Consider the following 26267-nt stretch of genomic DNA (forward strand, 5'->3'; position numbering starts at 1 on the left):
AGTCAGAGCTGGTACGGGGGACCTGACACAGCCCCTCTACTACCAATATGGACAGCTCCACAGATCGAAGGGCCTGGAACTCTGACAGGTGGGACTCTGTCGTTACCTGCCCAAGTAGGGCCATAATCTCACAGGGAAAGCAATAGCATCTGTTCTTACTCCCAGCCCTAGAGATAAACTGATTGGTGCTGTCACATTGAAATACTAAAGGCTGACTTGTAAGAAAATGCAAAATCATGCTGGGTGTCAGACAATCCCTCCTCCCCCCGCTGGCATCAAGGTTAGCCAATAATCTAAATGTTTGCTCAAAGTTCTGGTCTTCAGCTGTCTTTATATGTGCAGATGAAAGAAAGAGAAGCATCTTTCTAGAACTCAACACCTTCTTATTTCATTTGGAAAGGAGATGGATCCTAACGGAGGTCAGAGATTGACTGAAGACACCTCTAATTCTGGCAATAAAAGATAATCTGCTAAAATGAAGATCTGTCATCCCTTTACCCAATCCTCATCCCTCTACCCAATCCTCCCTCTTACCACCCCCACCCAACACACACACACTTAAAATTCAGTAGCTTTCCATTGCTTTTACACTAATAACTCCAGGCTTTCCAAGCCTGGCCCCTGGCACCAGCCTGTGTTCACTCCCTTCTCGCTCCCAGTGTCTCCGAACTGCAGCCACATTGCCCCCCTTCACATGGATACTCAAATAAGCCACGGCACCTCCTGCCTTGGACCACGAACATGCTGTTCCCCAGGCCTGCAACCCTCTCCACACCCCGTCTACCTAGTTAACAGCTCCTCCTCTTCAGATTCCAGCTCAGGCAGCCTTTGCCAACCCCCGCCCCCTGCACCGAGTGCAGGACAGGCTCCTCAGTGACAAGATCTCAGAGAATTATGTTCACTTCTTTTACAGCATTCATCTCACAGTCTGGTTCAGAATTATACCTGCATGTCTGTGATGACGCGGTCATTCTCTGTGTCTCTACTTCGATGGTGGGCTCCAGGGAGGCAGGAATGCTGTTCTTTCTTCTCCATTCTATTCCTGTATCCTGCACAGTCCCTGGCAGATAGTAGGTGCCCAGTTAGCATTTATTGACTAAATGGATCAATGAATAAGCAAATGAAAGAAAAAGAATTGCTGGCTGTGGTTAAGTGGCTTGGCATTTCTTGGGGTTAAGGTATGAGAATGGGGAGTTAAAGCCAAAAACAGCTTGAGTGGGAAATAAACAAGGTGGCCACTCTGAGACAGACTTTCTCTGTAATCAGCAGCAGGGGGGAAGGGTGAGGTGGGCAGGCAGCAAAGCCCCATCAGAAGTCACAGCATAGCTGCCACCCTCATCAAGGAGTGCCAAAGGCCCAAGTGCCAGGCCTTAGAGTAAATGAGAATTACTCACTTGACAATCAGGAGGGAATGCTGTGAGCTGGAGTTGGAGTATATTCTTGAATTGGATTTGATTCTCCAGAGCCCTGAAGTTACCTAGCTGGAACCATTTCTTAAGGGCCATCCTATTGAACCTTTGGAAATGAAGCATCTGTCTTTTAATGGAAAAAACCTATTTCTCATTGTAAAGATGGCACACAATGTTCCTGCTGCTTTGGTCTTCAGAAAAGAGAATTCAGATATCTCCCTGTGTCCCTACTTTATTTGAAGCCCCCTATGTCAACAAAACAGCCCAGACTGATTGCTAACTTTTTTCTTTAATAACAAGTAGAAAGTACCACCCATCCTGAGAAGTACCAGGCAGGACAGACTATGCAGACGTTTGTCTCTCAAGAAGTTTCGAGAGGCTTAGGAATCCACAGATTGCAGGGCCCCGCATAACCCATATCAAAGCCATTCTGTTCAGACAAGAATCCCAGCTGACCATGCATTTAAAAGTCCTGTCCCTTAAAAAGCATTAAGGAATGTGATTAATTAATCAGTTAATCAAATATTCTTTCATAGTACAAGTCCCTGTTGTGAAGGACGCAGTGAAGGTGGGTCCAGTCCCAGCCATAAGCATACTACAACCTGACCTGCAGAACAGAAACGAGAAAGAGCTAAGTTGTTCGGCAGCACAAGGTGCACCGTCCTGTCTGCAAGTTCATACGGTCCATACCCAACAGCACTGGCCCACGTTGAGAATTTGCTACATGCCAGTGTTTCGTATGCATTTTCTTGTTAAAACTTTACAAGCCTAGGATGTAGGTACACCTGTCGGTCTCTTTAGAGACATTGAGCAAGGCACCCAGAGTCACACAATTGAAGAGCAGCTTCAAGCTCAGGTTGGTCTGATCCCAAAGCCCATGCCCCTAAAGCTTGCAGAGTTCAGGGCGAGGGAGAACTTGGAGCTGGCAGAAGGCAAGGTTTGCTGAGAAAGGGAGCTCCGAGCTAGGCCTTAAAGGGGGGCAATACTGAGTTAAGCTAGTGAAGGAGAGACTGATGCATAGCTCTGGGGCAAAAAGAGGGTTGTAGACAGAAGACAGGGGGAAGGGGGAAGAGAACACACAGCAAAGCTGCTGCCTGGATGCAGACCCCTTGGAGTCAGAGATGAGGGGCAGCATCTGCCTGGCGGGCCCGGGCACCATGCTCCACCCCTCTTTCTTTGTCAAATGCTGCAACCCTACACAGAAAGGAGTTGGAGAAGAACCTGGGAGAGGAGTTTGCCCTTTCCTTTGCCCTCATTCTACCTCTCTCTTGGCCCCAGTGCAATATCCCAGGCTCTGCACGCACCCAGCCCACTAGCGGAGATGCCACGAGGCTTTTGAGTCCTCCATCTCAAGAGAGGCAGTTTCCTGGCCCGTAGCTTTCTGAAACAGCTGGGCTGCCTCCAAATGGGCTTCAGCGCCGCTCTGTATACTGGTTTTGAACTGAGGTGGGAAGCATTTCAGGCTACCACGCTTTCCCTGACAGCCTAGCAAGGAATGCAGAGGACCGGGCACCAGCTCTGTCACATGCCACCACCACCTCACAGGGTCCTGCATGGCAATACCCTCACTCTGCAGCCTTCCACCCACCCATTCATGCACTCCTTCAGCAGGAAATTACTGAATGGTGGTTTCAAGCTGTGGAGCGTGCTGTGTGATGAGGGTGATGGGTTGAGACACTGTGCAGCCTCTAACCCCGGAAGCCTTTTATTCTGGTGGTGGTGGTGGGTGTCGGTGACAGATGGTCAGTCTGCAGTGATGGTAATGAATGTTAGGATTGAAAAGAGCAAACAAACCCAGAAAGCCCCATGCTGTTGTAACTGCTCACATTGGAAACTGCTTGTCTCGTTCACTTCTGTATCTCCAGCAGCCATCATGGTGCCTGACACACAGAAAGTGCTCGGTAAGTGTTTACTGAATTACACAAAGATCTTAGTGGTGCTGAGCCCAACTCTGGCTCTTGCTGGCTTCTTCCCATTGGCCCTGACACCTGGATGAGAAGAAATAGAGGTACAAGGTGAAGGATACGTGACAGTTCTTCAATTGGGCCACAGCATGCTAGAATCATTGGGAGGAATCAAAGCTAATGACGTCACCGTCATCCTCTGAGTGTCATCCATGTCCCCACAGTGAGAGTCCCTTGTGAACCACTGGGACAGTCATGCTTTTTTGACTCCCTCCTCATCCTGGGTGCTCTTCTAAGGATACTCAAGTTGGCCAGTGTTCCTGTTCAAACTCAGAAATCCAGACCTGGACTCAGAACATCTGATTGACCTGTAACTTCTGTTTTCGTGGGCGTTCTCAGAGGCTCAACCCTGGCTCACCTCGGAGAGTAGGGAGCAAGAGGTCTGTTACCACCCAGACTTGCTCTCCCATGCCAACATACCCACCTGCAGGAGCTGGATGCCAATCTGTGTGGACTAGATGCTTACAGAGCTCCCGTCCTTGGTCTCCCCTCTGTCAGAGGAGGCCTCTCCCCTTGACTGCTCCAGCTGGCTCGATGGCAGGGGATAACCCCTCCTTGAGGTGTTGAACCTCGGAAACAGCTGTCTTGGTTTCTGGTTGGGTCTTCCCATATGAACAGAGCCTCCTGCAGGGAAGCAGAGCTAGGCTGGGAAAGGCTGAGAAAGACTGAGTGGAGAGACCGCAGGTGGAGTGTCTCTGAGGGGCACAGTGGTCCCCAGGGCAGCTGTTGTGAAGAGTTCATCAGGAGGCCTAGGACAACTGCAAGGCAGGCTGGGTAGGTCCCGACGCTGGCCAGGCCCTCCAGCCCTGCAGCCCGACGGTACGGCGGCATGGTGTGCCCTGCCAGCTGGGTGGTGGCAGAGTGGCATCACAACTGGAGCTCCTGATTCCTGAGGTGGCTTTTGTCTTGTTTTTTCCCCCCTCATCACCTGGCCACCTTCCAGGTGTGGGTCTCCTGGGAAACCTTGGAAGTCTCCCTTAGGGTTGACTCCTGCTTGCCAAGGAGACCTGGGCTTTCCCAGTTCTGATGGGTGGCCACTGAACCCTCCAATGCCACTGTATCCTGTCCCTGCCCACCCCCTTCCTGAGAGGGATCACCGGGGGGGTCTCCAGTGGCCCCCAGGGAAGAGGGATGAGCAGCCGGGCAGGGGGCGGGGGAGGGCAGCAACAGACGGTAGGGACAGCAGGCACGTGCCTTGGCATCTAGGCACACTGTGCCTTTTCTCCAAAGAGGCAGTGTTGGGGGAGAGGGAAGTGGAATCCAGAGACTTCTCAGGCCCTAAGAATTCCTGCCCTCCCCCTCAGTCTGACCCCTCTCTCTGCCTGTCTGGGCCACAGCAGTGCCCACGGAAGAACAGCGAGAAAAGGAGGGAGAGGCGGCTTGGCTTCGCTGGTTCACTCCGCCGCCAAACCAGGCTCCCGGAGCGCAAGCCATGCCTGCCCCTCCTCCGCGCGCTGTCTCCACTGGCTCCTCTCCCCCGCTGCCCGCCTGTCCCTCTGGGCTGCCCGGGCGCCACCACTGCTGTCCCCAACCCGCCCCGGCAGACGTGCCAAAGGGCAGCGTGACTCACGGCGCTGCCACCAGCCCACGGCTTGCCCCGAGACGTATAAAGGCTGCTCTGGCCCGGGGCTGCCTAGCCGAGCCCTGCCCTGCCCTGCCCTGCCTGGCGCGAGGCGCGCAGAACATGGCCCAAGGCGAGGAACGAGGGCGCGGGCCCGCGGGCTGGGGGCTGCGCGGCGCCCTGGCAGCCGTGGCGCTGGTGTCGGCGCTAAACGCGGCGGGCACGGTGTTTGCGCTGTGCCAGTGGCGGGGGCTGAGCGCGGCGCTGCGGGCGCTGGAGGCGCAGCGGGGCCGGGACCAGCGGGAGGACGCCGCCCTGCGCGCCTTCTTGACCGAGTTGAACCGCGCGCCGCGCAGGCCGTCCGCGCCGCCCGCGGACCCGGCGAGCGCCGCGCGCAACAAGCGCAGCCATGGCGGGGAGCCCGCGACGCACCTCCGCGCCGAGAGCCAGGACATGCTCATGATGATGACCTACTCCATGGTGCCGGTAGGCGGGGCCCCGCGGGTGGTGTGCGACAGGGGGCGTCCGGCGCCCTCCTCTCCCCTGGCCAAGAGGCGAGGTGCCGTCGAGAGGGCCCTGGCTGTGAGTCTGGCTGGGGATGGCGCTTTGGCAAGCACCGGCATCAGTTTCCTCTTCTGTTGGGGGGTGGGGTGGGGGAGTAGGCTTCTCGCACCTCTGACAGCATTTGAGCCTGCAGGTGTGTGGGGGGGAGGGTGTGCGTAGGTGGTATTTTTAAGGTCCTTCTTTCCGTCCCAACTTCTGACCAGTTTCCGCTGCCACCTGGTGTGAACGCAGCCCCGGCGACCTTCTGGGCTCTCTGAAGGGATGGAGGTTCCTGAAAGCGTGCAGGCTCCCTCCACAGAGGGCATTAACCGTCTAGCGGGCTGGCTTTTCACCTGGCCTCGGCTCACCCCACGAGATGGCCGACTTAACGGCCTGCGCTGCCCTGAAAACAGTCAGCCCAGACCTTAACGCTCGCTTGTCCGGGACCCACGTCCTGCGGGGATCGCTCCTGGCTGTCAGACAAAGAGAAAGGTCTTCCTTTTCCGTTGGTTCACCCCCTAAATGGCTGCTACAGCCAGAGCAGTGCGCTGATCCGAAGCCAGGAGCCAGGTGCTTCCTCCTGTCTCCCATCCGGTGCAGGGCCCAAGTACTTGGGCCGTCCTCCACTGCCTTCCCGGTCCACAGCAGATAGCTGGACTGGAAGAGGAGCAACCAGGACAGAATCCGGCGCCCCGACCAGGACTAGAACCCGGGGTGCTGGCGCTGCAGGCGGAGGATTAGCCTAGTGAACCGTGTCACCGGCCAGCTCTGCCATCTTGAATCAGGTGTTAGTGGAGCTTTGGAATCTCGGGTAAATCCACTTAAAGCTTCAGTAAGAGAAGCTTTTAGATACCTACCACCAGCTGCAGTTTTTTAAATTGCATCCAAGTGCTGCGCGCTTCTACCGCATCTTGAGAGAGACAGTGTTCCATCCTGGCTTCATTTTTGAAACCTATATTGTCATTTTAAAATCTGGACCTCAGCAAAAATTTGAAAAACACCTTACTGGGGGGTTTCACCCCTCTGTCTCGCCTCTTCCGCGTTTAAAGTGCTTTTGAAATTCTCAAGAAGGGATGAGCCAGGTCAACAACGTTTTCTATTTTTAACCTGCTTTGGGGTGGAGGGTAGAGTTTTTGTCTTCAGATTGCCACCTGACTAGTCACCAGCCTGTGGAATGGAGAGACTCCTTTCTGGGTCGTCTGAAAGCTTCCTTTAACTCTAGGCCATCGGCAGTGCCCCCAGCAGCCCTGTTACAGGTCGGGGAGCAGGGGAGACTTTTAGGGAGTATCATCAGCTCATCCCCCACCTGCATTGGGTGTGTTTTGACCTTTTCAAGTCACTGAGGAAATTTCCATGAGGCCGGGAGAAGGCAGCCGTCATAGGGCTGACTTTCCTCTCGGGAGCCGTTCTCCACCAGTCGGCTTAGGGATCACCTGGAACCGCATGAAGCATGCAGATTCCAGGGTCCCACCCCCAGACCCACAGAATCTTCATCACCGATCTGCTTTCCCCACCCTCCCATCCCCTTGGTGAGCTGGAGGCAGGTGGTCCCAGCCCGGCACTTTTAGGAACACTGCGCCTCTAGCTGCCTGACGCACAGAAATATCTTGGGGATATCGATTCTGAATCGGAAGGTCCAAGGGGAGGCCAAGATGCTGCGTTCCTGACAAGCCCGCACTGATCCCAGCGTTGCTGGTCCGAAGACCACACTTTGAGTGGCAAGATTCTTGAGCACTGGTTGAACATCAGAATCATCTGGGAGTTTTTAAAAAAGAAATCACTGATGTCTGAATTTCACCCCTACCCCCCAGAGTCTCGCAAGTAATTGGTTTGGGTTTGGCCTGGGAGTTGGATGCTCCCCACAGCAGAAAGAGCCTTGGCCTGACTTCCTGATGTCAGCTCTATTAAGCATGTACTTTTTTTTTTTTTTTTTTGACAGGCAGAGTGGACAGTGAGAGAGAGAGACAGAGAGAAAGGTCTTCCTTTTCCATTGGTTCACCCCCCAAATGGCCACTACGTCCGGCGCGCTGCGCTGATCCAAAGCCAGAAGCCAGGTGCTTCCTCCTGGTCTCCCATGCGGGTGCAGGGCCCAAGCACTTGGGCCATCCTCCACTGCCTTCCTGGGCTACAGCAGAGAGCTAGACTGGAAGAGGAGCAACCAGGACAGAATCCGGCGCCCCAACCAGGACTAGAACTTGGGGTGCCGGCACCGCAGGCGGAGGATTAGCCTAGTGAGCCGCGGCAACGGCCAGCATTGTACTCTTCCAAACACCCATGAAAACATCACTTCAGAAGGAGAAGCCAGTTTAGTCACAAAAAACCTTTTACCTTATTCTCGCAATATGCTCACCATTTACGTTCACAAATTTTCCTATCTCTCTGCTTTTCTCAGAACAGAGAATTATTCAATTGAGAAAACATTGGCTTTGTTTTTGTTTTTTAAACAAAACTTTTTAGACAGAAACTTTAGAGAAGTGCTTGAGAGAATGCTCTAGTCCAAGGGTACTTCGAAAAGTTCATGGGGAAGATAGAATTAAAGATGAGCTCAGAGTCGGGTATTTGGCCCTGCATTTAAGATGCAGGCTGGGACCGCCATGTCGGAGCACCTGGGTTCTGGTACTGGCTCTGCTCCTGATTCCAGATTCCTGCTAATGTGCACCATGGGAAGCAGCCAGTGATGGCTCAAGTAGTTGGGTCCATGCCACCCCTGTGGGAGACCTAGCCTGAGTTTCTGACTGCTGGCTATGGTGGGCATATTTATTTATTTATTTATTTGTTTTTTGACAGGCAGAGTTAGACAGTGAGAGAGAGAGACAGAGAGAAAGGTCTTCCTTCCATTGGTTCACTCCCCAAATGGCCGCTATGGCTGGTGCACTGTGCAGATCTGAAGCCAGGAGCCAGGTGCTTCCTCCTGGTCTCCCATGCGGGTGCAGGGGCTCAAGGACTTAGGCCATCCTCCACTGCCCTCCCGGGCCACAGCAGAGAGCTGGACTGGAAGAGGAGCAACTGGGACAGAACCGGCACCCCAACTGGGACTAGAACCTGGGGTGCCGGCGCCGCAGGCAGAGGATTAGCTTAGTGAGCCGCGTCGCCGGCCATATGGTGGGCATTTGACTAGCAAATGGTAGATCTGTCTCTGTCTCTGAAATAAGTAAATAAACAATTTTAAAATAAATAGAAAAGTTTATTTTGGTGCAATTTTTTTAAAATCATAGTTTGTTTTTTTAAAGATTATGTATTTATCTGAGAGGCAGAGTTAGAGAGAGAGAGAGAGAGGGAGAGAAAGAGAGAGAGCTCTTCCATCCTCTGGTTCACTCCCCAAATGGCCACAATGGCCAGAGCTGGGCCGATCCAAAGCCAGGAGCCAGGAGCTTCCTCCAGATCTCCCACGCAGGTGCAGGGGCCCAAGGACTTGAGCCATCTTCTGCTTTCCCAGGCCACAGCAGAGAGCTGGATTGGAAGAGGAGCAGCTGGGACGTGAACGGGTGCCCATGTGGGATGCTGGCACTGCAGGCAGTGGCTTAGCCCACTATGCCACAGCACTGGCACCCATCGTTTTTTCATAATACACATTTTCCTTCAACTCTTTGATGTGTTCTTGTATTTATCATGGAGGTAGGCATGCACCTTGCCCCAGCCTTCTTGTCCAACACCAGATGAGATGCTCACCCTGAGTTCCTGTGTCCTCAGAGATCTAGGAACAAAGAAATAAACTTTATGCCGACTGATATCAACATTTCACACAGGCTTCCAGAACGGTTCAGTTATCCCCGATGAGCCGCCTCAAGTTTCTGAGCTTCCTGCTGAAAGTGCACCTGCTCAGCATGGCCATTCTGATGAGCACATTCCGACCAGAAAGTGGTTGGCAGCTGCAAGTGACTTTGTTGAAAAGGCAAGACAGTTAATCCTTAAGGACAGTTAATTTGGTATAGTCAAGTACATTAAATGTTTAAAAACAAATGGGTACCCCAGGGAGAAAGTGATAAAGGGGTCCTGCCTGGGCCCTGGTGATCCCTGAGCCAGGCCCGTCCTGGGACCAGGGATCAGGTGAGGGGTGGGACTGGAGGAAATCGGAGCCGTCTGCCGCTGACTCCGGAAGGCCCTGCTGCTTTATCCCTTCTCCCAGGCTCCTATGCTACTGCCTCCCTCCCCATCAGCCACTCTGTCACCCCATCCTTTATATTTCACCCTTGCTGATGTTGTGGTAGCTTTATAATCTTGTCTTTATCTGCCCCAAATCCGGAGCATCTAGGCGTTTTGTAAGTATCAAGTTAAACATAGAAAAGGTCTAATTGAGACTGGTCAGTATGTCTCCACAGTAACTCTACTTGGGGGGACTGGTCGTGTTTCTATGCCCAGAACAATGCACCTCCTTAGCAAAGAAAATCAGAATCGTTTCCATGTGTGGGTTGCAGATATAAATGATAAATTCAAGGAGCCTAAATATAACTCAATGATTGTCAAATGATAAGGAAACATTTGACAAAATTTAACACATGTACTTAATGTACAAGAAGATAGGAATCAGTTGTTATTCCATAGCGTGATAAAATGCAGTTTATATCTCTCACCCCAAACCCAGCTTTCTGTTTACCAGAGAAACCTGGAGACGGCCCTACTGAGGTTAGTGTCAAGACTGGGATGCCCGCTCTCAGCACTAGTGTCTCACGTCATCCAAGAGGACTTGCCAAAGCAATTAGACGTGGAAATGTGGTCTAAAAATGCTGGGGAGAAAATGTTTGGCTATGTTTAGATCATATGGTTATATACTTGGAAAACCCAAGAGAATCTATTGGGTAATCTACTGCAAAGAGTAGCGGAATCCATTGGGAATTAAGTTATAAAAGTATTATAATGATATCAGGAGATTTTTATATCCAAACTGTTGAAATATATAATAGAAGAAAAGACATACAAAACCAATGTGTATATCAATATCTTTTTTCTTTTGCACTAAGAAAGAGCTTGGGGACCACTCTTGAATATTGCCTAAGATTCAAACAAATGCAAAGAAATCCCATGTTTTGGGTTATGAAACTTAGTGTTAAAGTGAGTTAACTGTTTTCCAATTAATCAATCTCGTCCCACCCCAACATAAAAATATCAATAGGGGTTTTTCCCCTGGGAGTAGACAAACTCATTCTAATATTCACATGGAAAAATAAATAAGCACACGGAGCAAGGAAATATATGAAAAAGAGCAATGGGGAGGACAGATTCTACCAAATATGAAAACATAATTAGGGCCCGAGTAATTAAAACAACGCGAATGTGAATAGACCAGTGGGATGGAACAGAACGTCTGGAAATACCAAATAGAGCAATTTAGGACACAATAAAGACAGCATCTTGCATCGGTGGGGAAGAATAGATTTAATAAATGGTGTTGAGAGAGTGGGTCTGCCCTCTAGCAGAAGGAAAGGGTTGGAAAAGGGTAGTTTTATTCTCATAATGTGCAACTTAACTGGCTCTAACAAGATCAAAAAAATGAAACTAAAATCATCAAAAAATTGCTAAAATAATTTTTAAAAGATTTATTTTTTTGAATGGCAGAGTTACAGAGAGAGGGATCTTCCATCTGCTGGTTCACTTCCTGAGTGGCCACAACAGCTGGAGATGGGCCAATATGAAGCCAGGAGCCAGGAGCCAGGAGCTTCTTCCAGGTCTTCCTGGGGCCCAAGCACTTAGGCCATTCTCTGCTGCTTTCCCAGGCACATTAGCAGGGGGCTAGATCAGAAGTGGAGCTGCTGGAACTCAAATTAGCACCCACATGGGATGCTGCTATGCCACAACGCTGGCCCCACTAAAATTATTCCTAGTCTTGGGATTGAGAAGGCTTTTGAGATTGAGAAGGCTTTTGTTTCAAATGATAACTCAAAAGCCAGAAGCAAACAATAAATGAGTAAATTTGACAGCATTTTAAAAGCATACAGAGGCTGACGCTGTAGTTCAGTGGGTTAATCCTCTGCCTGTGGTGCCAGCATCCCATATGGGTGCTGGTTCAAGTCCTGGCTGCTCCTCTTCTGATCCAGCTCTCTGCTGTGGCCTGGGAAAACAGTAGAAGATAACCCTAGTGCTTGGGCCCCTGCACCTGATAGGACACCCAGAAGAAACTCCTGGATGCTGGCTTTGGACCAGCTCAGCTCTGGCCATTGCTGCCATTTGGGGAGTGAACTAACAGAAGGAAGACCTTTCTCTCTGTCTGTCCCTCTCACTGTCTGTAACTCTACCTCTCAAATAAATAAATAAAATATTTTTTAAAAAAGCATGCAAAACAACAACAAAGCTTCCACATGACAACAACAAAAATACCATAAACAAAGACAAAAGATAAATGGCAAGTATTTGCAACACATATCATAGCTATATACTTCATACACACACACCTGGGGGTGGGGAAAAGGGGAGAGGGAGAGAGAGGGAGCGCTCCTAAAAGTTGATAAGAGGGCCGGCGCTGCGGCTCAACAGGCTAATCCTCCGTCTAGCGGCGCCGGCTCACCGGGTTCTAGTCCCGGGTGGGGCACCGGATTCTGTCCCAGTTGCCCCTCTTCCAGGCCAGCTCTCTGCTGTGGCCAGGGAGTGCAGTGGAGGATGGCCCAAGTGCTTGGGCCCTGCACCCCATGGGAGACCAGGATAAGTACCTGGCTCCTGCCATCGGATCAGCGCGGTGCGCTGGTTGCAGCGCACCGGCTGCGGCGGCCATTGGAGGGTGAACCAACGGCAAAGGAAGACCTTTCTCTCTGTTTCTCTCTCTCACTGTCCACTCTGTCTGTTAAAAAAAAAAAAAAAGAAAGAAAAAGTTGATAAGAAAAAAACAAGAATTTTATAAGAAAATCAACAACAGAAATAAGAATCCAAAAGGAAAATGGAATGTTCTCTTTGAGAACAGAAATACAAATGTCTCTTGAATATATGGGGAAATTTCTGTTAATTTATAAACAAAAGTTACAGAAAATACAGAAGTATAATTTTTGCCTGTCAAAATGCCAAAACTACCAAAGTTTGACAACACACCCTTGGGGAAGCTGAAGGGGGACAGACATGTTTTTACATTGCTGTACAGAAAGCAATTTGGCACAATCTGGAAAAATTAAGAATGCATTTTCCCTTTGACCCAGCAACCTCCCTTGTGGGAATTGTTTATCCTCCCAATAGACTTCATCCCCTATGAGTGACATATGTACAGCATCATTCATTGCAGAATATCTGTAAAAGCAAACGCTTATAACCCAGGTCCATCAACCTAGAATCGGCTAAATAAACTGACCTGTACACCCCTGGAATGCTAAAACTATACAGCAGGAATGAGGAAATTCTCCGTGTAGTGCCTGGCCTAATCCTCAGGATATTTTCTAAGTGAAAAAAGAAAGGCAGAGAAAAAAGTACATATTGTGTTACCTTTTATAAACAAGAAAGGAGTGCTTATGGGTGAGGATGAGGAGGGGAAGATCCTTTTCACTGGGTAATTTTGTATTATTTTTGACCTTTGAACCATGTGGCTGTGTTATTCTCTTTTTGACATTAGTGAAAGATCTATAACCACACATTACAGGGCAGCTGTGACCGTACCGAGGAGCAATGGGGCACGGTGGGGATTGTACAAACCTGAGGTTCTGTCTTGGCCCATGTTCTGTTGCTGCAACAAAATAGCTGAGAGCAAGTCATTTATAAAGAGTAGAAGGTTGTTTGGCTCACAGTCCTGGAGGCTGGGAAGGCCAAGGTCGTGGCTCTAGCATCTGATGGGGCCTTCCTCCTGCACCTACCACGGCAGAGTGCATGACATGGCCAGAGGGAGCCAGTGCACTGGCCCAGGCCTCCCCTCTTCTTATAAAGCCACCGTTGCCACCATGGGTCTCCTTCATGACCTCACCTGATCTAGATGAGTTCCCAAGGCCACCTCTCTGAATGCCATTACCATCGGAACTTGGGGCTTCAGTGTTCAACACATGAACTCTTGGAGGACGATTCAGACCGTAGCAGGTTCACATGCTGTTGTCTGCCGGGGATGCTCTTGCTGATGGTTGCTTTACAACAACCAAGCCGACTGTGCCTCATCTTTTGATTATTCTTTCAAGAGAAATAAAAACTCCGAACTTTCTTGTGAAATCTATGGCTTTTGAATATTGACAACAATTAAAAGTTTTTCATCGCTGACAACACTCGCATTGTTAGGGGCTGTGTTAGGACTTCTACACATGAGTTCGTAGCAGTCTCACTTTATAATCCTGAGTGATTTTGAACAAAAGTGTCTTTATTTAGTGTGACCACAACCCCTGTCTTTACCAGCCTGATTCCGAAAGGGCATCAGTAGCTGTGACTGATCCTGGTTGAGGGAACAGTGATCCTGTTGTGTGGGTTTTGGGGTGGCCTGGGTTTTGTTTTGCTTTTGCTCTTTCTAAAATTCAACTTTACCTTCCGTAGATGGACAGTTCCTGTCACTATGGCTTTTCCAAGTCTGTGCTGCCAATTCTGAAAGTTACTCTCAGGAGGACAGTCTAGCTGGGTTAAGCAGTAACATTAGTGTAGCAAACATACATCTTTTCATGATGACTGCTATGAAGTACACCTCTTTGGGTCTGTAGATTCTATTGTTTATGTTGGAGACAGATGGATTGTAGTCACAGTTCCCATTTGCAGGGGTGCTGTATTTCCCGAAATCGACTGTGCAAGGGTTTGCTACCTTTTCCCATCTCCCTGGACTGGGTTACTTGTGGGTGGCCTAAGAGCTGAGGATGTAGACCAGGGCCCGTGGGCCAAACCCAACCCACTTCCTGTTTTTGTCCCACCTATGAAGCAGGAGTGGTTTTTATACGTATAAATGGTTGGGGGAGAAAATCAAAAGAATATAAATATTTTATGACATGGGAACAGTGTATGAAACTCAGATTTCACTAACCGTAAGTAAAATTGCACTGGAATCCAGCCATGACCTTTTGTCTCCATGTTGTCTGTGGCTGCTTTTGCACACTTTAGCAGGGTTGGGCAGTTGCAAAGGAGACTCTGAGGCTCCCCAAGGCTAACATACTTTCTGTCTGGTCTTTTATAGGAAAATTTGCTAACTCCCCAGTTAGACCACGGTCCACTAGGGCAGCACTAAGCAGCCCCCACTGTTTCAGTTATGGTTAATTCTGAGGTCTGGGGAGGACGCTGTGGTGCAGCAGGTTAAAGCCCTGGCCTGAAGCGCTGGCATCCCATATGGGTGCTGGTTCGAGTCCCGGCTGCTCCACTTCTGATCCAGCTCTCTGCTGTGGCCTGGGATAGCAGTAGATTGGGCCCCTGCAGCCACATGGGAGACCCAGAAGAAGCTCCTGGCTCCTGACTTCGGATTGGCACAGCTCCGGCCATTGCGGCCACCTGGGGAGTGAACCAGCGGATGGAAGACCTCTCTCTCTCTCTCTCTGCCTCTTCTCACTCTGTGTAACTCTGACTTTCAAATAAGTAAATAAATCTTTAAAAAAATTTTTTTCTGAGGCCTAAGACCCCTCCCATGGAGACTGAAGGCAGGACAGAGCCAGCCCAGAGCCCCTCCCAAGGAGAGCTGTAGGCTTAGCCGAGCCATAGGCTTCCCAGATCAAGAGCAGTCAAGATCGGGACAGCTTCTAACCCATTAACCCTGAATCTTGGCCTTGCTTCATCCTCCAGCTGTTCTCTTCAATTGAAAGAGAGTTATACCCCATTAGTCGTGCTGTGTGGGCCTTATGGAGATTAGAGGCCTGATGCAGGAGGACAGAAAAAAGCGCAGCAAAGTCATAGACCGGGAAGCAGAGCGTGGGAGCTGGGTTTCCGTGGCCCTCCTCCCAGCAGCACGTGCACTTGAGGTGTCAGAGCCCGTGTACTCGGAGCGCACCTGACGCCGTCTCGTTGGTTGCATGCCAGAAGCCATCCCTAGGTGTCAGTTAAGGGTAGGGAGGGAACTTGAAGCTACGTGTCTGCCGAGACTGTGTCTCAGCAGTGTTGCTGCTACAAACACATTCGTGAGCCCAACTCATGTCTCAGGTGATGGTGCTCCACTGAGGAAGACCGCTGAGCGCTGGCCCCTTAGCACCATCCTGCAGGCACCTGCTGCATCAGCGCATACGTGTCACATGCATGATTAAAACAGTCCATGTAGACACGGTCAGCCTTCTCTACCCGGGGTTGCATGTCCGTGGATTCAACCAACCTCAGATCCAAGTGTTCAGAAAACAAAATTGTGTCTGTACTAAACAGGTTCAGACAATTTTTTTTTATGAGTGTTCCCTAAATAGCATAGTCTAACTGCTATTTACATTGTATTATGTGCTATGAATAATATAGAGATGATTTAAAGTGTATGGGAAGATGGGCCTGCATTACATGCAAATGTGAGTGATTCCAATTTATAGAAAAGACTGTCCTGAAACCAGTACCCTGCCTGTGTACTGAGAGACAGTTATGTATAACCAAGGTGCCAGTCCGTTCCTTATCGCATTCACGAAGACCGTGCCCTCATGGCCGAATCACTCCCTGTGGGCCCCACCTCCTGATATCAGCACAGTGGCGATTAGGTTTTAGCACATAAATTACGGGTGGATGAGAACATTCAGACCTTAGCAATCGCTGTGACTTTATCATGAGCCCTCCTGCCCCCTGCTCTCGGCAGTTTGCTTCTGGGTTTACTCTTTATTTCCAGTTTTGGCAGCGTCCGTCTGTGCTTTCGTCAGCTGCTGCCTTGGATTTAATATTCGGCCCCTAAAGCCTGGGTTGGCATCACACCAACCTAACACACGTTGTCTTGGATCACAGAACAGGGTTCCCCCTGATATGGCAGTAGGGCTTCTTCAGCAGTGGAGGGCTTCCCGGTTCCCACCCCGTGGTACCACCAGTGATGAGGAGGTTTGACGCCTGCGGGACAGGAGTCATCGCCACCCTTTTCTGACCAGCTCAGCTGTAGTTCACTTGTATTGATTCCTGTTGGTGGCTTTCCTGCAAAACATTGTGTACGCTTGGATTTGGAAAATGGAGAAAATGTGAAGAGAAGGTAGAGGAACAACAACTAAGAAAGAAGAAGCGTTTAGATCTTAGTGATCTTGTCTTCTCCAGGGTATGCTTACCTGTGTGAGAACTGTCAGTCTTCAGATTTGAAGACTTACGTGATTTAAAAAACAGCAACAACAAAAGACTTTCTTTTGTCTGCATTCCTCAAACTGCCCCCCCTCCACCACCACCAAAAAAGAAATCCTTGGGCAAATCTCGTTGACATTCAAGCTTAATTTACATGCATTTTATCTGCAGATGAAAGGTCATGCTGTATGAAACAAGCTAAAGCTTTTAGGTTGTGATTCAGCTACAAAGAGAACACTTTTCAGCCCATCAGCTGCTTTTATGTAAATCTTTTTTTACAGCTCTTTATTTTAAATAGATATAATTTATTTCTAGTTTAAAGTTCAAGACACAATTTTCTTTACTGAAAGACAGAGTTGAAACAATAAGACAAACTAAAGATCATTCAAGATGCAATTTGTAGAGTTTGTTCTGAATGCAGTAAATAGAGTAACCCCTTCATCTAACTCTCAGAAAAAGGTTCTTGTGGTTTGCCCAAGTGCTGGGAAGTTTGGACGCCTTGCCTAGGCTACATGTAAAGGCTGTGAAGTAGTTTGAAAAGGGTTGTGGGTAATGTACCCAACCTAGAATACCAAGCTGTTTGTTGACTGCAAAATAAATCCCCAGCTTTTCAGTAACTCAGGAGATGAGGGTTGGAGTTAGAATCTTTTATGGCCAGCGCCGCAGCTCAATAGGCTAATCCTCCGCCTGCGGCGCCGGCACCCCAGGTTCTAGTCCCGGTTGGGGTGCCAGATTCTGTCCCGGTTGCTCCTCTTCCAGTCCAGCTCTCTGCTGTGGCCCGGGAGTGCAGTGGAGGATGGCCCAAGTGCTTGGGCCCTGCACCCGCGTGGGAGACCAGGAGAAGCACCTAGCTCCTGCCTTGGGATCAGCGCGGTGCGCCTACTGCAGCACACCAGCTGCAGCAGCCATTGAGGGGTGAACCAATGGAAAAAAGAAAGACCTTTCTTACTCTCTCTCTCACTGTCCACTCTGCCTGTCCAAAAAAAAAAAAAAAAAAAAAAAAAGAATATTTTACGCCAGGAAGTGGGGAATACTCCCTCGTGATAGGCAACCCTTTGTGACTGCTGGCCTCTCTGAACAGTAGGATATATAGAAGAAATTCCTCTGCAGAGAGTTCTATGATGAGCGTGGGGGCTGTGAGGGAGAGAAACAGAAAATGGGTCCTCACTTCGGCGATGGAGGAAGGGTTCGTGGAGGAGACAGAACCTGATGTGGGCAACATGGGTTGGGTGAGGTTTGGGCGGACTGGGAGGATGCCTCAGTCATTGCACGTGCATTTCACTTCAGTCAAGGCCTGAGGGCTGGTGTGAAGATGGCACAAGTCAGCGAGAGCACTGAGGAGTTTGGGCTGGGGGAGGGGAGCTCCAAGGTTGGCTAGACTAGAGAGAGGCTAGAATTTCCACTTTGGAGAAGTTGAGAATGAACCCAATGAGCAATCAGGAGTCATTGTATACCCTTTACCAGAGGGAAGTCACAAAGTGGTTTTCTAGGGAGACAGAGCTAATGGTACCACGCGGCAAAGACTGAAGTGGCAGAGTCCAGAGCAAAAAGAAAAGTTTGGAAATCATTCTATTAATCCAGTCAAGAAGTGATTTGGATCTGGCTAAGGTAGTGGCATGAGGTGGAGAAGGGATAGATCCTAGAAATATAAGAGATACAAGTGAATGAAACTCGGTAACTAATTGGCTGTAGGAAGTGGGGCAGGCATTTGGCACAGCAGTGGAGTTGCTGCTTGGGGAGCCCACTTCCATACTGGAGTGCCTGACTGGAGGCCGAGCTGCTCCACTTCTAATTCAGCTTCCTGCTGCTGTGCACCCTGGGAGGCAGCAGATGAAGGCTCAAGTCTTGGGATCCTGCCGCCCATGGAAGAGGCCCCAGTTTATTTGTAGTCTCTTGGCTTCAGCCTGGCCCAGTCCTGGCTGCTGTGGTCACTTGAGGAGTGAATCAGGAGATGAAAGATCTCTCTCTCTCTCTCTCTCTCTCTGCCCCCCTCCCTTGTTCCCTCCCTCCCTCTCTCCCCCCCACACTTTCTCTCTTACTCTCTGTCTTTCTAAATAAAATGAAAATTACTAAATAAAAATTTGAAAAATACAGAAAAGTTGTGGCATCATGGCACAGCAGGTAACTGCCACTTGCGATGCCACATTCCATGTTGGAGTACCTGGGTTTGAGTCCCTATACTGAAGCTTTTTTTCTTTTCTTTTAAGATTTATTTATTTATTTGAAAGACAGAGTACAGAGAGGGAGAGACAGAGAGAGACAGAGAGAGGAAGAAACAGAGGTATCTTCCATCTGATGGTTCACTCCCCAAGTGACCACAATGGCTGAAGCTAGGCAGGTCCAAAGTCAGGAGCCAGGAGCTTCCTCTAGGTCTCCCACATGGGTGCAGGGGCCCAAGCATCTGGGCCATTTTCCCCTGCTTTCCCAGGCTCATTAGCAGGGAGCTGGGTCGGAAGTGAAGCAGTCAGGACTCGAACCAGCGCCCATATGGGATTCTGGCTTTGCAGGTGGCAGCTTTACCTGCTAGGCACCAGCCCCTCTATGCTGCTTCTGATCTAGCCTCCTGCTAATGCACACCCTGGCAGGCAGCAGAAGATGGCCCAAATACTTGGGTCCCTGCCACCCACTGGAGAGACCCAGAAGGAGTTCCAGTCCCCTGGCTTCTGGCTGGCCCAGCCCTGGTTGTTGTGGGCATTTGGGGACTGAATCAGCAGGTAGAAGGAAGGTCAAAATTTCTGTGTCTCTCCCTTTCTGTCATACATAAAAGTAAATCAGTACAACTTAAAGGAACGGAGCCACCTGGTCCAGATATACGCAACCCTGAGAGGGAGGGTGGAGACATGGACAGGAATGAGGACCTGCGGAAGCAGGTTAGTTTAGAAATGAAATTCTGGGTTGGGGAATGAATGTGCCATGAGGCGAGAGAAAAGAAGAAAGGAAAACTGCAACAGGATGTAGAGTTCCAGGAAAGAGCATCCTGCTTCCAAGAGCTGTGCCTTCTCCCTGAGAGAGGGCTTCACACGTCCACACTGGGAAAGGCGCCCCCAAGGTGAGCTAAACCTTTCCCAGTGGTTGAGAGCGTGAGCACTGGGACGGGGCTGTGCATTACTCCTGGCCCTCCTATGGCTGTGGCTGTGTGAACTTTGCCAGATCACACCTCAGTTTCCTTATCCTTAAAGAGGCGGCAACAGCTCTATCTAACCTAGGTGCTACCCTAAGGACTCAATTCAGTAATCCATGCAAAGTCCTTAGCATGCGCTTATAACCCAGCCAAGTTCAGTCATTGGCTTTGTTATTCTAGTCTTTCCCACTGGCCCCCTTTCTGTGCTTTGGGGAATTCAGAAGCCTTGGAACAGGAAGAACTTGCAGATGGACTCCAAAGCACTAGCCAGAAAAAGGACGAGTATAGGATGACTCTAAAGTTTGGAATCCTGGGTAATTGTAGCAACATAGAAAATTCTAGAAAAAAATACTGTTTTCTAGAAAGCTGTTTTGATGCTTAATGTGTACAAAAGGAAAAAAATGTATTTGTATATCAGATTTAGGAAAGTTAATTAAGCTAAGTGCAATTTACAGATTTTTTTATTCACTGTGTATCCATGCATTCATTTTTTTTTTTAAGATTTATTTATTTTACTTGAAAGAGTTACACAGAGAGAGGAGAGGCAGAGAGAGAGAGAGAACTTCATCCACTGGTTCGCTCCCCAGGTGGCCGCAACAGCTGGAGCTGGACCGATCCAAAGCCAGGGGCCAGGAGCTTTTTTCATGTCTCCCACGTGGGTGCAGGGGCCCAAGGACTTGGGCCATCTTCTAATGCTATCCCGGGCCATAGCAAACAGCTGAATTGGAAGTGGAGCTGCTGAGTCTCGAACCGGCGCCCATATGGGATGCCGGCATTTCAGGCCAGGGCATTAACCCGCTGTGCCACAGGCCCCACATTCATTCTTGCATGCACTAAATCTGCGTGCTTGTTAGACCGAGGGTCCCATGCAGCCAGGGTTGTGATACTAACAGCTTCAACAGTTGTTTTGTAAGTAAACATCTCACTACAACCTTGAGGGATTTACCCCCCCTTTTTTTTTTTTTTTTGAGTAACCGCTTGTAGATACTCCCTTTGCTAAGGAAGGAGGGACTGAGCGCAGAGCAGGTTGCTAAGACATCTTCTGCACACACGTCTTTGCTATATATAAAGAGTGCTGCAGGGCAGAGATTTGGGATAATGGTTTAAGTCTTTTTCTATTTCCTGTGACACAGGTAAGTCGCTTAATGACAGTGTCTGCACACTTTTGAGAGAAGAATGCTGAGATAAGAATCCAAAATTACAGGCCGGCGCCGCGGCTCACTAAGCTAATCCTCTGCCTGCGGCGCCGACACCCCGGGGTTCTAGTCCCGGTTGGAGTGCCGGTTCTGTCCCAGTTGCTCCTCTTCCAGTCCAGCTCTCTGCTGTAGACCGGGAAGGCAGTGGAGGATGGCCCAAGTCCTTGGGCCCTTCACCTGCATGGGAGACTAGGAGGAAGCACCTGGCTCCTGGCTTCGGATTGGCACAGCGCGCCAGCCATAGCGGCCATTTGGGGGGTAAACCAACGGAAAAGGAAGACCTTTCTCTCTCTTTGTCTCTCTCTCTCACTAGCTCTGCCTGTCAAAAAAAAAAAAAAAAAAGAATCCGAAATTACCTGGAGATGCTTGTTGAAGGGAACAGTATGAACACACAATACCGCTAGTGGCAGTGAAAGATGATTCCATCACACTCCTGCTTCAGAAACTGCATGAGAGGCCTGGGGAGACAAGTGGTTCTTAGCTCGCTTCAAAGCACTCATCTCTTCCTACCTTGACTGCTTCTGCACTTACTCGTCTGTGTCACACAGCTCAAACTGTTTCTGTGCAGTTTGGGGCTTTAATTTGCCACCATTAGTCACCTTGTCTCTCTAAATATGTCTCAAAGTTCTTACCCTGCCTCTAGTGAGGTATTTGATGAACACTTATTGATTGATAGATTGATCCACAGCCCAGCAGATACTAATATAAGTTCAAGTTTATACCCGTTTCTGAGCCTGATTTCTTGCCGTGGAAGTTTTGGAGGTAGATCTTGGAATATAAAAATTCTTACCACTATATTCCTAAAGTGGTACCAATGAAATTTGCATTCATTAAAAGCTTTAAAAAAAAAAAGAGGAAAAAAATTCCCTCCTAGAAATTTGTGCTACCCACCATCAGGTATTGGTAAGACTGAGAGACCTGCTCCTCTCCCATTCAGAGGGAAGTCATGAGCCCCTGCTATGTCCCAGACACTAGTGTAAATACATAAGAAACAGTTGAACAAAACATACAAGTCCTGTCCTCTTGGGGTTTAATTCGGAGACAGAGGGCCACACAAAACCCGTAGCAAATCAATAAGTTATCTACAGTATTAGACAGTGATAAACAGCACAGCAGGGGTGGGAAAAACTGGGGGCGGGAGAATGGGAAGATGTAACTGGAAGTCGTGTGACTGGGGAAAGCCTCCTTGAGAAGTTATCACTGAGCAAAGACTTGAAGGAGGGAGGGAGTGACCCGTGGGGCTGTCTGGATGCAGGGTCATTTAGGCAGAGGGAGCAGCATGTGCAAAGGCCCTGAGGTGGCCCTGGGTGTCCAGAGAGCTCAGAGAATGGCAAGGAGACAGAAGCAGAGTGAAGCAGGGGCAGAGGAGTAGGAAATGAGGTCAGAAAAATAACAGGGGAGAAGAACGAAGGAACCTGTGCATGCAGGCCCTTGCAGGCTGTTGCAAGAACACTGGCTTTTATGGGAGGTTTGTGGAGGATTGGGGCAGAGCAGTGATGTGACCTGACCTCTCTGTGATGGAAATAGACTCTACATGTAGACAGATCTCGTAGCAGACATAGGAAAGCCATGTGTATAGCTGTTGCAGTATTGTAAGTGAAAGAAATGGTGGCTTAGACCCAGGTGGTAGCAATAGAGACGCTAAGAGGGAGGCGGTGTCCTGATACAGCTGGTGGTTGAGTGCGGGCGGGCACAGCATGGAGTGCCCCAAAGTGAGAAGGAACCCGGAGGAGGAAGCTCCATATCAAATATCAAAATAGTTTATTAAGGAAACTTACAGCCAGGATGGTAGCCAGGACAGAGGGATGGCCTGAGGACATGAAGCATGGTGGTCATGGTGTTTTTCCACACAGCATGGCACAAGGGTCAAAGTTGTACACGTTTCCAAGTCATAAGGGAGCTGGGGGTTGGAACTTGTGTTCAGTATCCCTTTCCTGTTCATTAGGAATCAGCCCCTGGGGCAGTCCTCTGGGAGCCTGGGCCTGAGATAACCTTTAAGGGTGTGGCTGGATGACTGCACCAGCTAGGTTGGCAGGTGGTCCAGACAGAGGCTGCAGGATGGTGAGAAGAATGGTTTGCCATCACACAGTGACACAGTGGAGCAAATGGAATCTTCTGACAGTGAGGAAGGGGGGAAAAAGAGTTAAATGACTTCAAAATCAGTGGCTGACCCATAGGAGGGAAGAATCGCCATTCACAGAGATGCAGAACCACAGAAGGAACAGGTTTGGGGGAAGATGGGGCATTGAGTCTGGGACATTGTTGATGCTGAGGTTGCCAAGAGATGTCCAGATGAGGGTGGGGGAGAGGTGTCTGCACACGGGAGGCCGGGGGGGGGGGGGGGGGGCACTCAGCAAACGCTGGAAACAGTGTGTATGGGAGGACCCCTCTCCTAGGCAAGAGAAAGCTCTCATCCAGCCTGTCTGCTCCTTAGTAAACCCGGACTATTTAAAAATAAAAAGCTCTTCTATAAACCACCATATTAAAGCAAGTAGCTGTATTGTAAGCCTTTTGTTAAAAGCATCAGGCCTAGTTTATCAAATATTTGCTACTAAACAAATAGGTGCTTCTAAACCAGTCTAAGAGATCTTGGAGGGGCTGGCACTGTGGTGCAGCAGGTTAAGCCATTCTTTGCCATGCCAGCATCCTGTATCTGAGTGCCAGCTCAAGTCTCAGCTGCTCTGCTTCTGACACAGCTCCCTGCTAATGCACCTGGGAAAACAGCAGGCAATGACTCAAGTTCTTGGGCCCCCGCCACCTAGGTGGGAGGCCCTGATGGAGTTCCAGGCTCCTGGCTTCAGCTTGGATCAGCCTCAGCTGTTGAGACCACTTGGGGACAGAACCAGCAGATGGAAGATCAATCGATCTCTCTCTCTCTCTTTCTGTCTGTCCCTCTCCCTCTCCCCCCCTCCCTTCAAATAACTAAATATGTCTTTTTAATCCACTTTTTCTTTTCAGCTTCCACATATGAGAGTGAACATATGCTGTTTGTTTCTGGGTCTGTTTGTTTTACTTAGCATAATGTCCTCCACTTCCATTCACTTCCCTGCAAATGACAGGACCCTATTCTTCATTGTGGCTGAACAGTACTCCACCAAGTGTAGACCAAATTTTCTTTCTGCATTCATCCATCACGAGCAGCTAGGTTGAAGCCATCTCTTGGCCATTGTGAACAGTGTGGCAATGAACCTGGGAGCGCAGATAGCTCTTTGATAGGCTGAGTTCATTTCCTTTGCATAGCCGGGTGTAGCCAGGAGCTGGGGCATGTGGCAGCTTTCTTGAGGAGCCCGCATACTATTCTCAGTAACTGCTGTGCTAATTTGCATTTCCACCAACAGGGCCTTAGGGCTCCCTTTTCTCTATATCCTGTTGTACCTGAGCAAGTGCAAACAGGAGCACCACACCTTGATACAATTTGACCTTTTTTCTGGTGGTGGTGTGCGGGCTCATGCCCTAAAGAACTCTTCACCCTGGAGCCCAAAGCAACAGGGTTTATAAAGGCAAAAAAAAACACCAAAATTGGAGGGGGAATACATGGTTACTAGGATCAAGCTAACCTAAAGCCTACACAAAACTAATACCAATTATGATCTAATTGTAATCTTGACATTAATCCAGGTATTGGCCTAAATCATATGTGGACATAGACAAATTACAATCTTATCATTAACCCAGGTGCAGCCGATCTGTTTTTAAGATTAACCGATCATGTTAGGGGGTTTCTGTGCTTTGCCAAGCGTGATGCAGTTTACCAAGTGCAATGTAGGGGACTGCTATTGTCTGAGTGTTTTAAATCAGAGTTTCAGACCAGAGTCTCACAGTGAGGGGTGCTTTCTCAAGATGGAGTCTCAGGTGCTCCAAAATGGAGTCCCTACTGTCAAGGTGTTACTTCAATCTTTGCCAGCATTTGTTATTTTTTTGTCCTTTTTATAATAGCTGTTCTTACTGGAGTGAGGAGATATCTCACTGTGGATTTTAATTCTTTTTTTATTTGAAAGACGGTGTGCTCCCATGTGCTGGCTGTGGCTGAGGGGGTCCTGTAGCTTGGAACTTGCAGCCTCTGGTCCAGCAGTGGCATGTGGCAACATGGTTCTACCCCGAATGTCACTGTGCCAACGCAGCCTGGGCTCTGGGGGCAAGAGGGGGAAATGATGCAAGAACCTTGCTCATGGGTCCTCTAACTGGGCTCCAGTTCTGAGACAGCTGTAGCATTCTCCTCTTGCTAGCGATGCTGGCATCCACAGTTACCAGCTGGGGAGCTGGGCTGTGGCTCTCTGTTGTGCCTCATTCCACTCTCCATGCCACTGTCTCAGGTGTGTGTCTTCCAGGGTTTCCATCTCTCCCTGGCTGGGCTCTCTGCCACTTGTCCCAAGATGCAGCTGCGTATTTGTAGCTCTGGTCTGTGGAGGAGATGAGCACTGGGTATTCCATTCAGTCATCTTGCCCTTTCTCCATTTTGATTTACTTTTTAATGTTTATTTATTAGTTTCATCTACTTGAAAGGAAAAATAACAGAAAGAGAGAGAAAGAAAGAGATCTTTGGCCCAGAGCAAAGCCAGGAGCCCAAGACCCCGTCCTGGTCTCCCACAGAGGTGGTGTAGGCCCAAGCACCAAAGTCGTCATCCACCACCTCCCAGGATGCATTGGCAGGAAGCTAGATCCAAACCAGAGTAGCCAGGACTCAAACTGGCACTCTAGTTGGGGATGTGGGCACAAGACCTGCCCCCCCTTTTTTTTGTTTTTAATAAAAACCTCACATTCCCTTTGAGTTTTCAGATTGCCTTCCCTACACATTGGCTACAGCCTGAATTCCTGTTTCTCCCAGGGATGAGTCCAGAACATCCGAGCTTAGCTTCCAATCCCCTTCCACATCCGTGGTCTACCGTCCAGTGCCAAGCAGCTGGCCCACCACCTTCACAACCTCGTCTCTCCAGCCCAAGGAATCTCAGTCAATGGCAGATTGATTATCAGCTCCCTGGAGCTTTTTTCTAACATGTACAAAAATAACAGCAATTTGCATAATGAGGGAGATTTATGCATAGCATTTAATGGTCTAAGAGAGTTGGAATTTAAGGCACTACATAGGTCAGATCTGGAGGGTAACTCAGAATTTGAACAGTTTTCCAATTAGCAAAGCGGGGCCTGTGCTTGTGGAACTTCAGAACAAGCAGGACTGGACCAACACGTTCTTCCAGTAACACAGAAACCAGAGCAGGCTGGTGGCACTGGGCAGGCTTGTTCTCTTGCTTTTTCCTGAGTTAATCCCAAAAGTGAAAGGTGAGAGGAAAGCAGTTCAAGAAGGCAGCCAACCTGCCTCTGCCAGGCTTTGGATTCGATGGGCCATGGCGGGTGACTGCAGTTAGCTCTACTCATCCTGATGAGAAAGACACA

General features: G+C 49.3%; 1 protein-coding gene across 1 annotated transcript in view; it reads left to right on the forward strand.

The window, feature by feature from the left end:
* Window positions 1-4848: 4848 nt before the first annotated feature.
* The window catches only part of GLDN (gliomedin), a 57484-nt gene continuing 36065 nt past the window's right edge, over window positions 4849-26267 (forward strand). Inside the window, exon 1 of the mRNA XM_002717725.6 lies at window positions 4849-5420. Within this exon, the coding sequence (XP_002717771.4) occupies window positions 5058-5420 (363 nt within the window). The 5' untranslated portion in view covers window positions 4849-5057. The remainder of the gene's footprint in view (window positions 5421-26267) is intronic.

Source organism: Oryctolagus cuniculus, chromosome 12, assembly GCF_051225735.1.
Source record: "Oryctolagus cuniculus isolate XC-2025 breed Fujian yellow rabbit chromosome 12, ASM5122573v1, whole genome shotgun sequence".
Taxonomy (NCBI): domain Eukaryota; kingdom Metazoa; phylum Chordata; class Mammalia; order Lagomorpha; family Leporidae; genus Oryctolagus; species Oryctolagus cuniculus.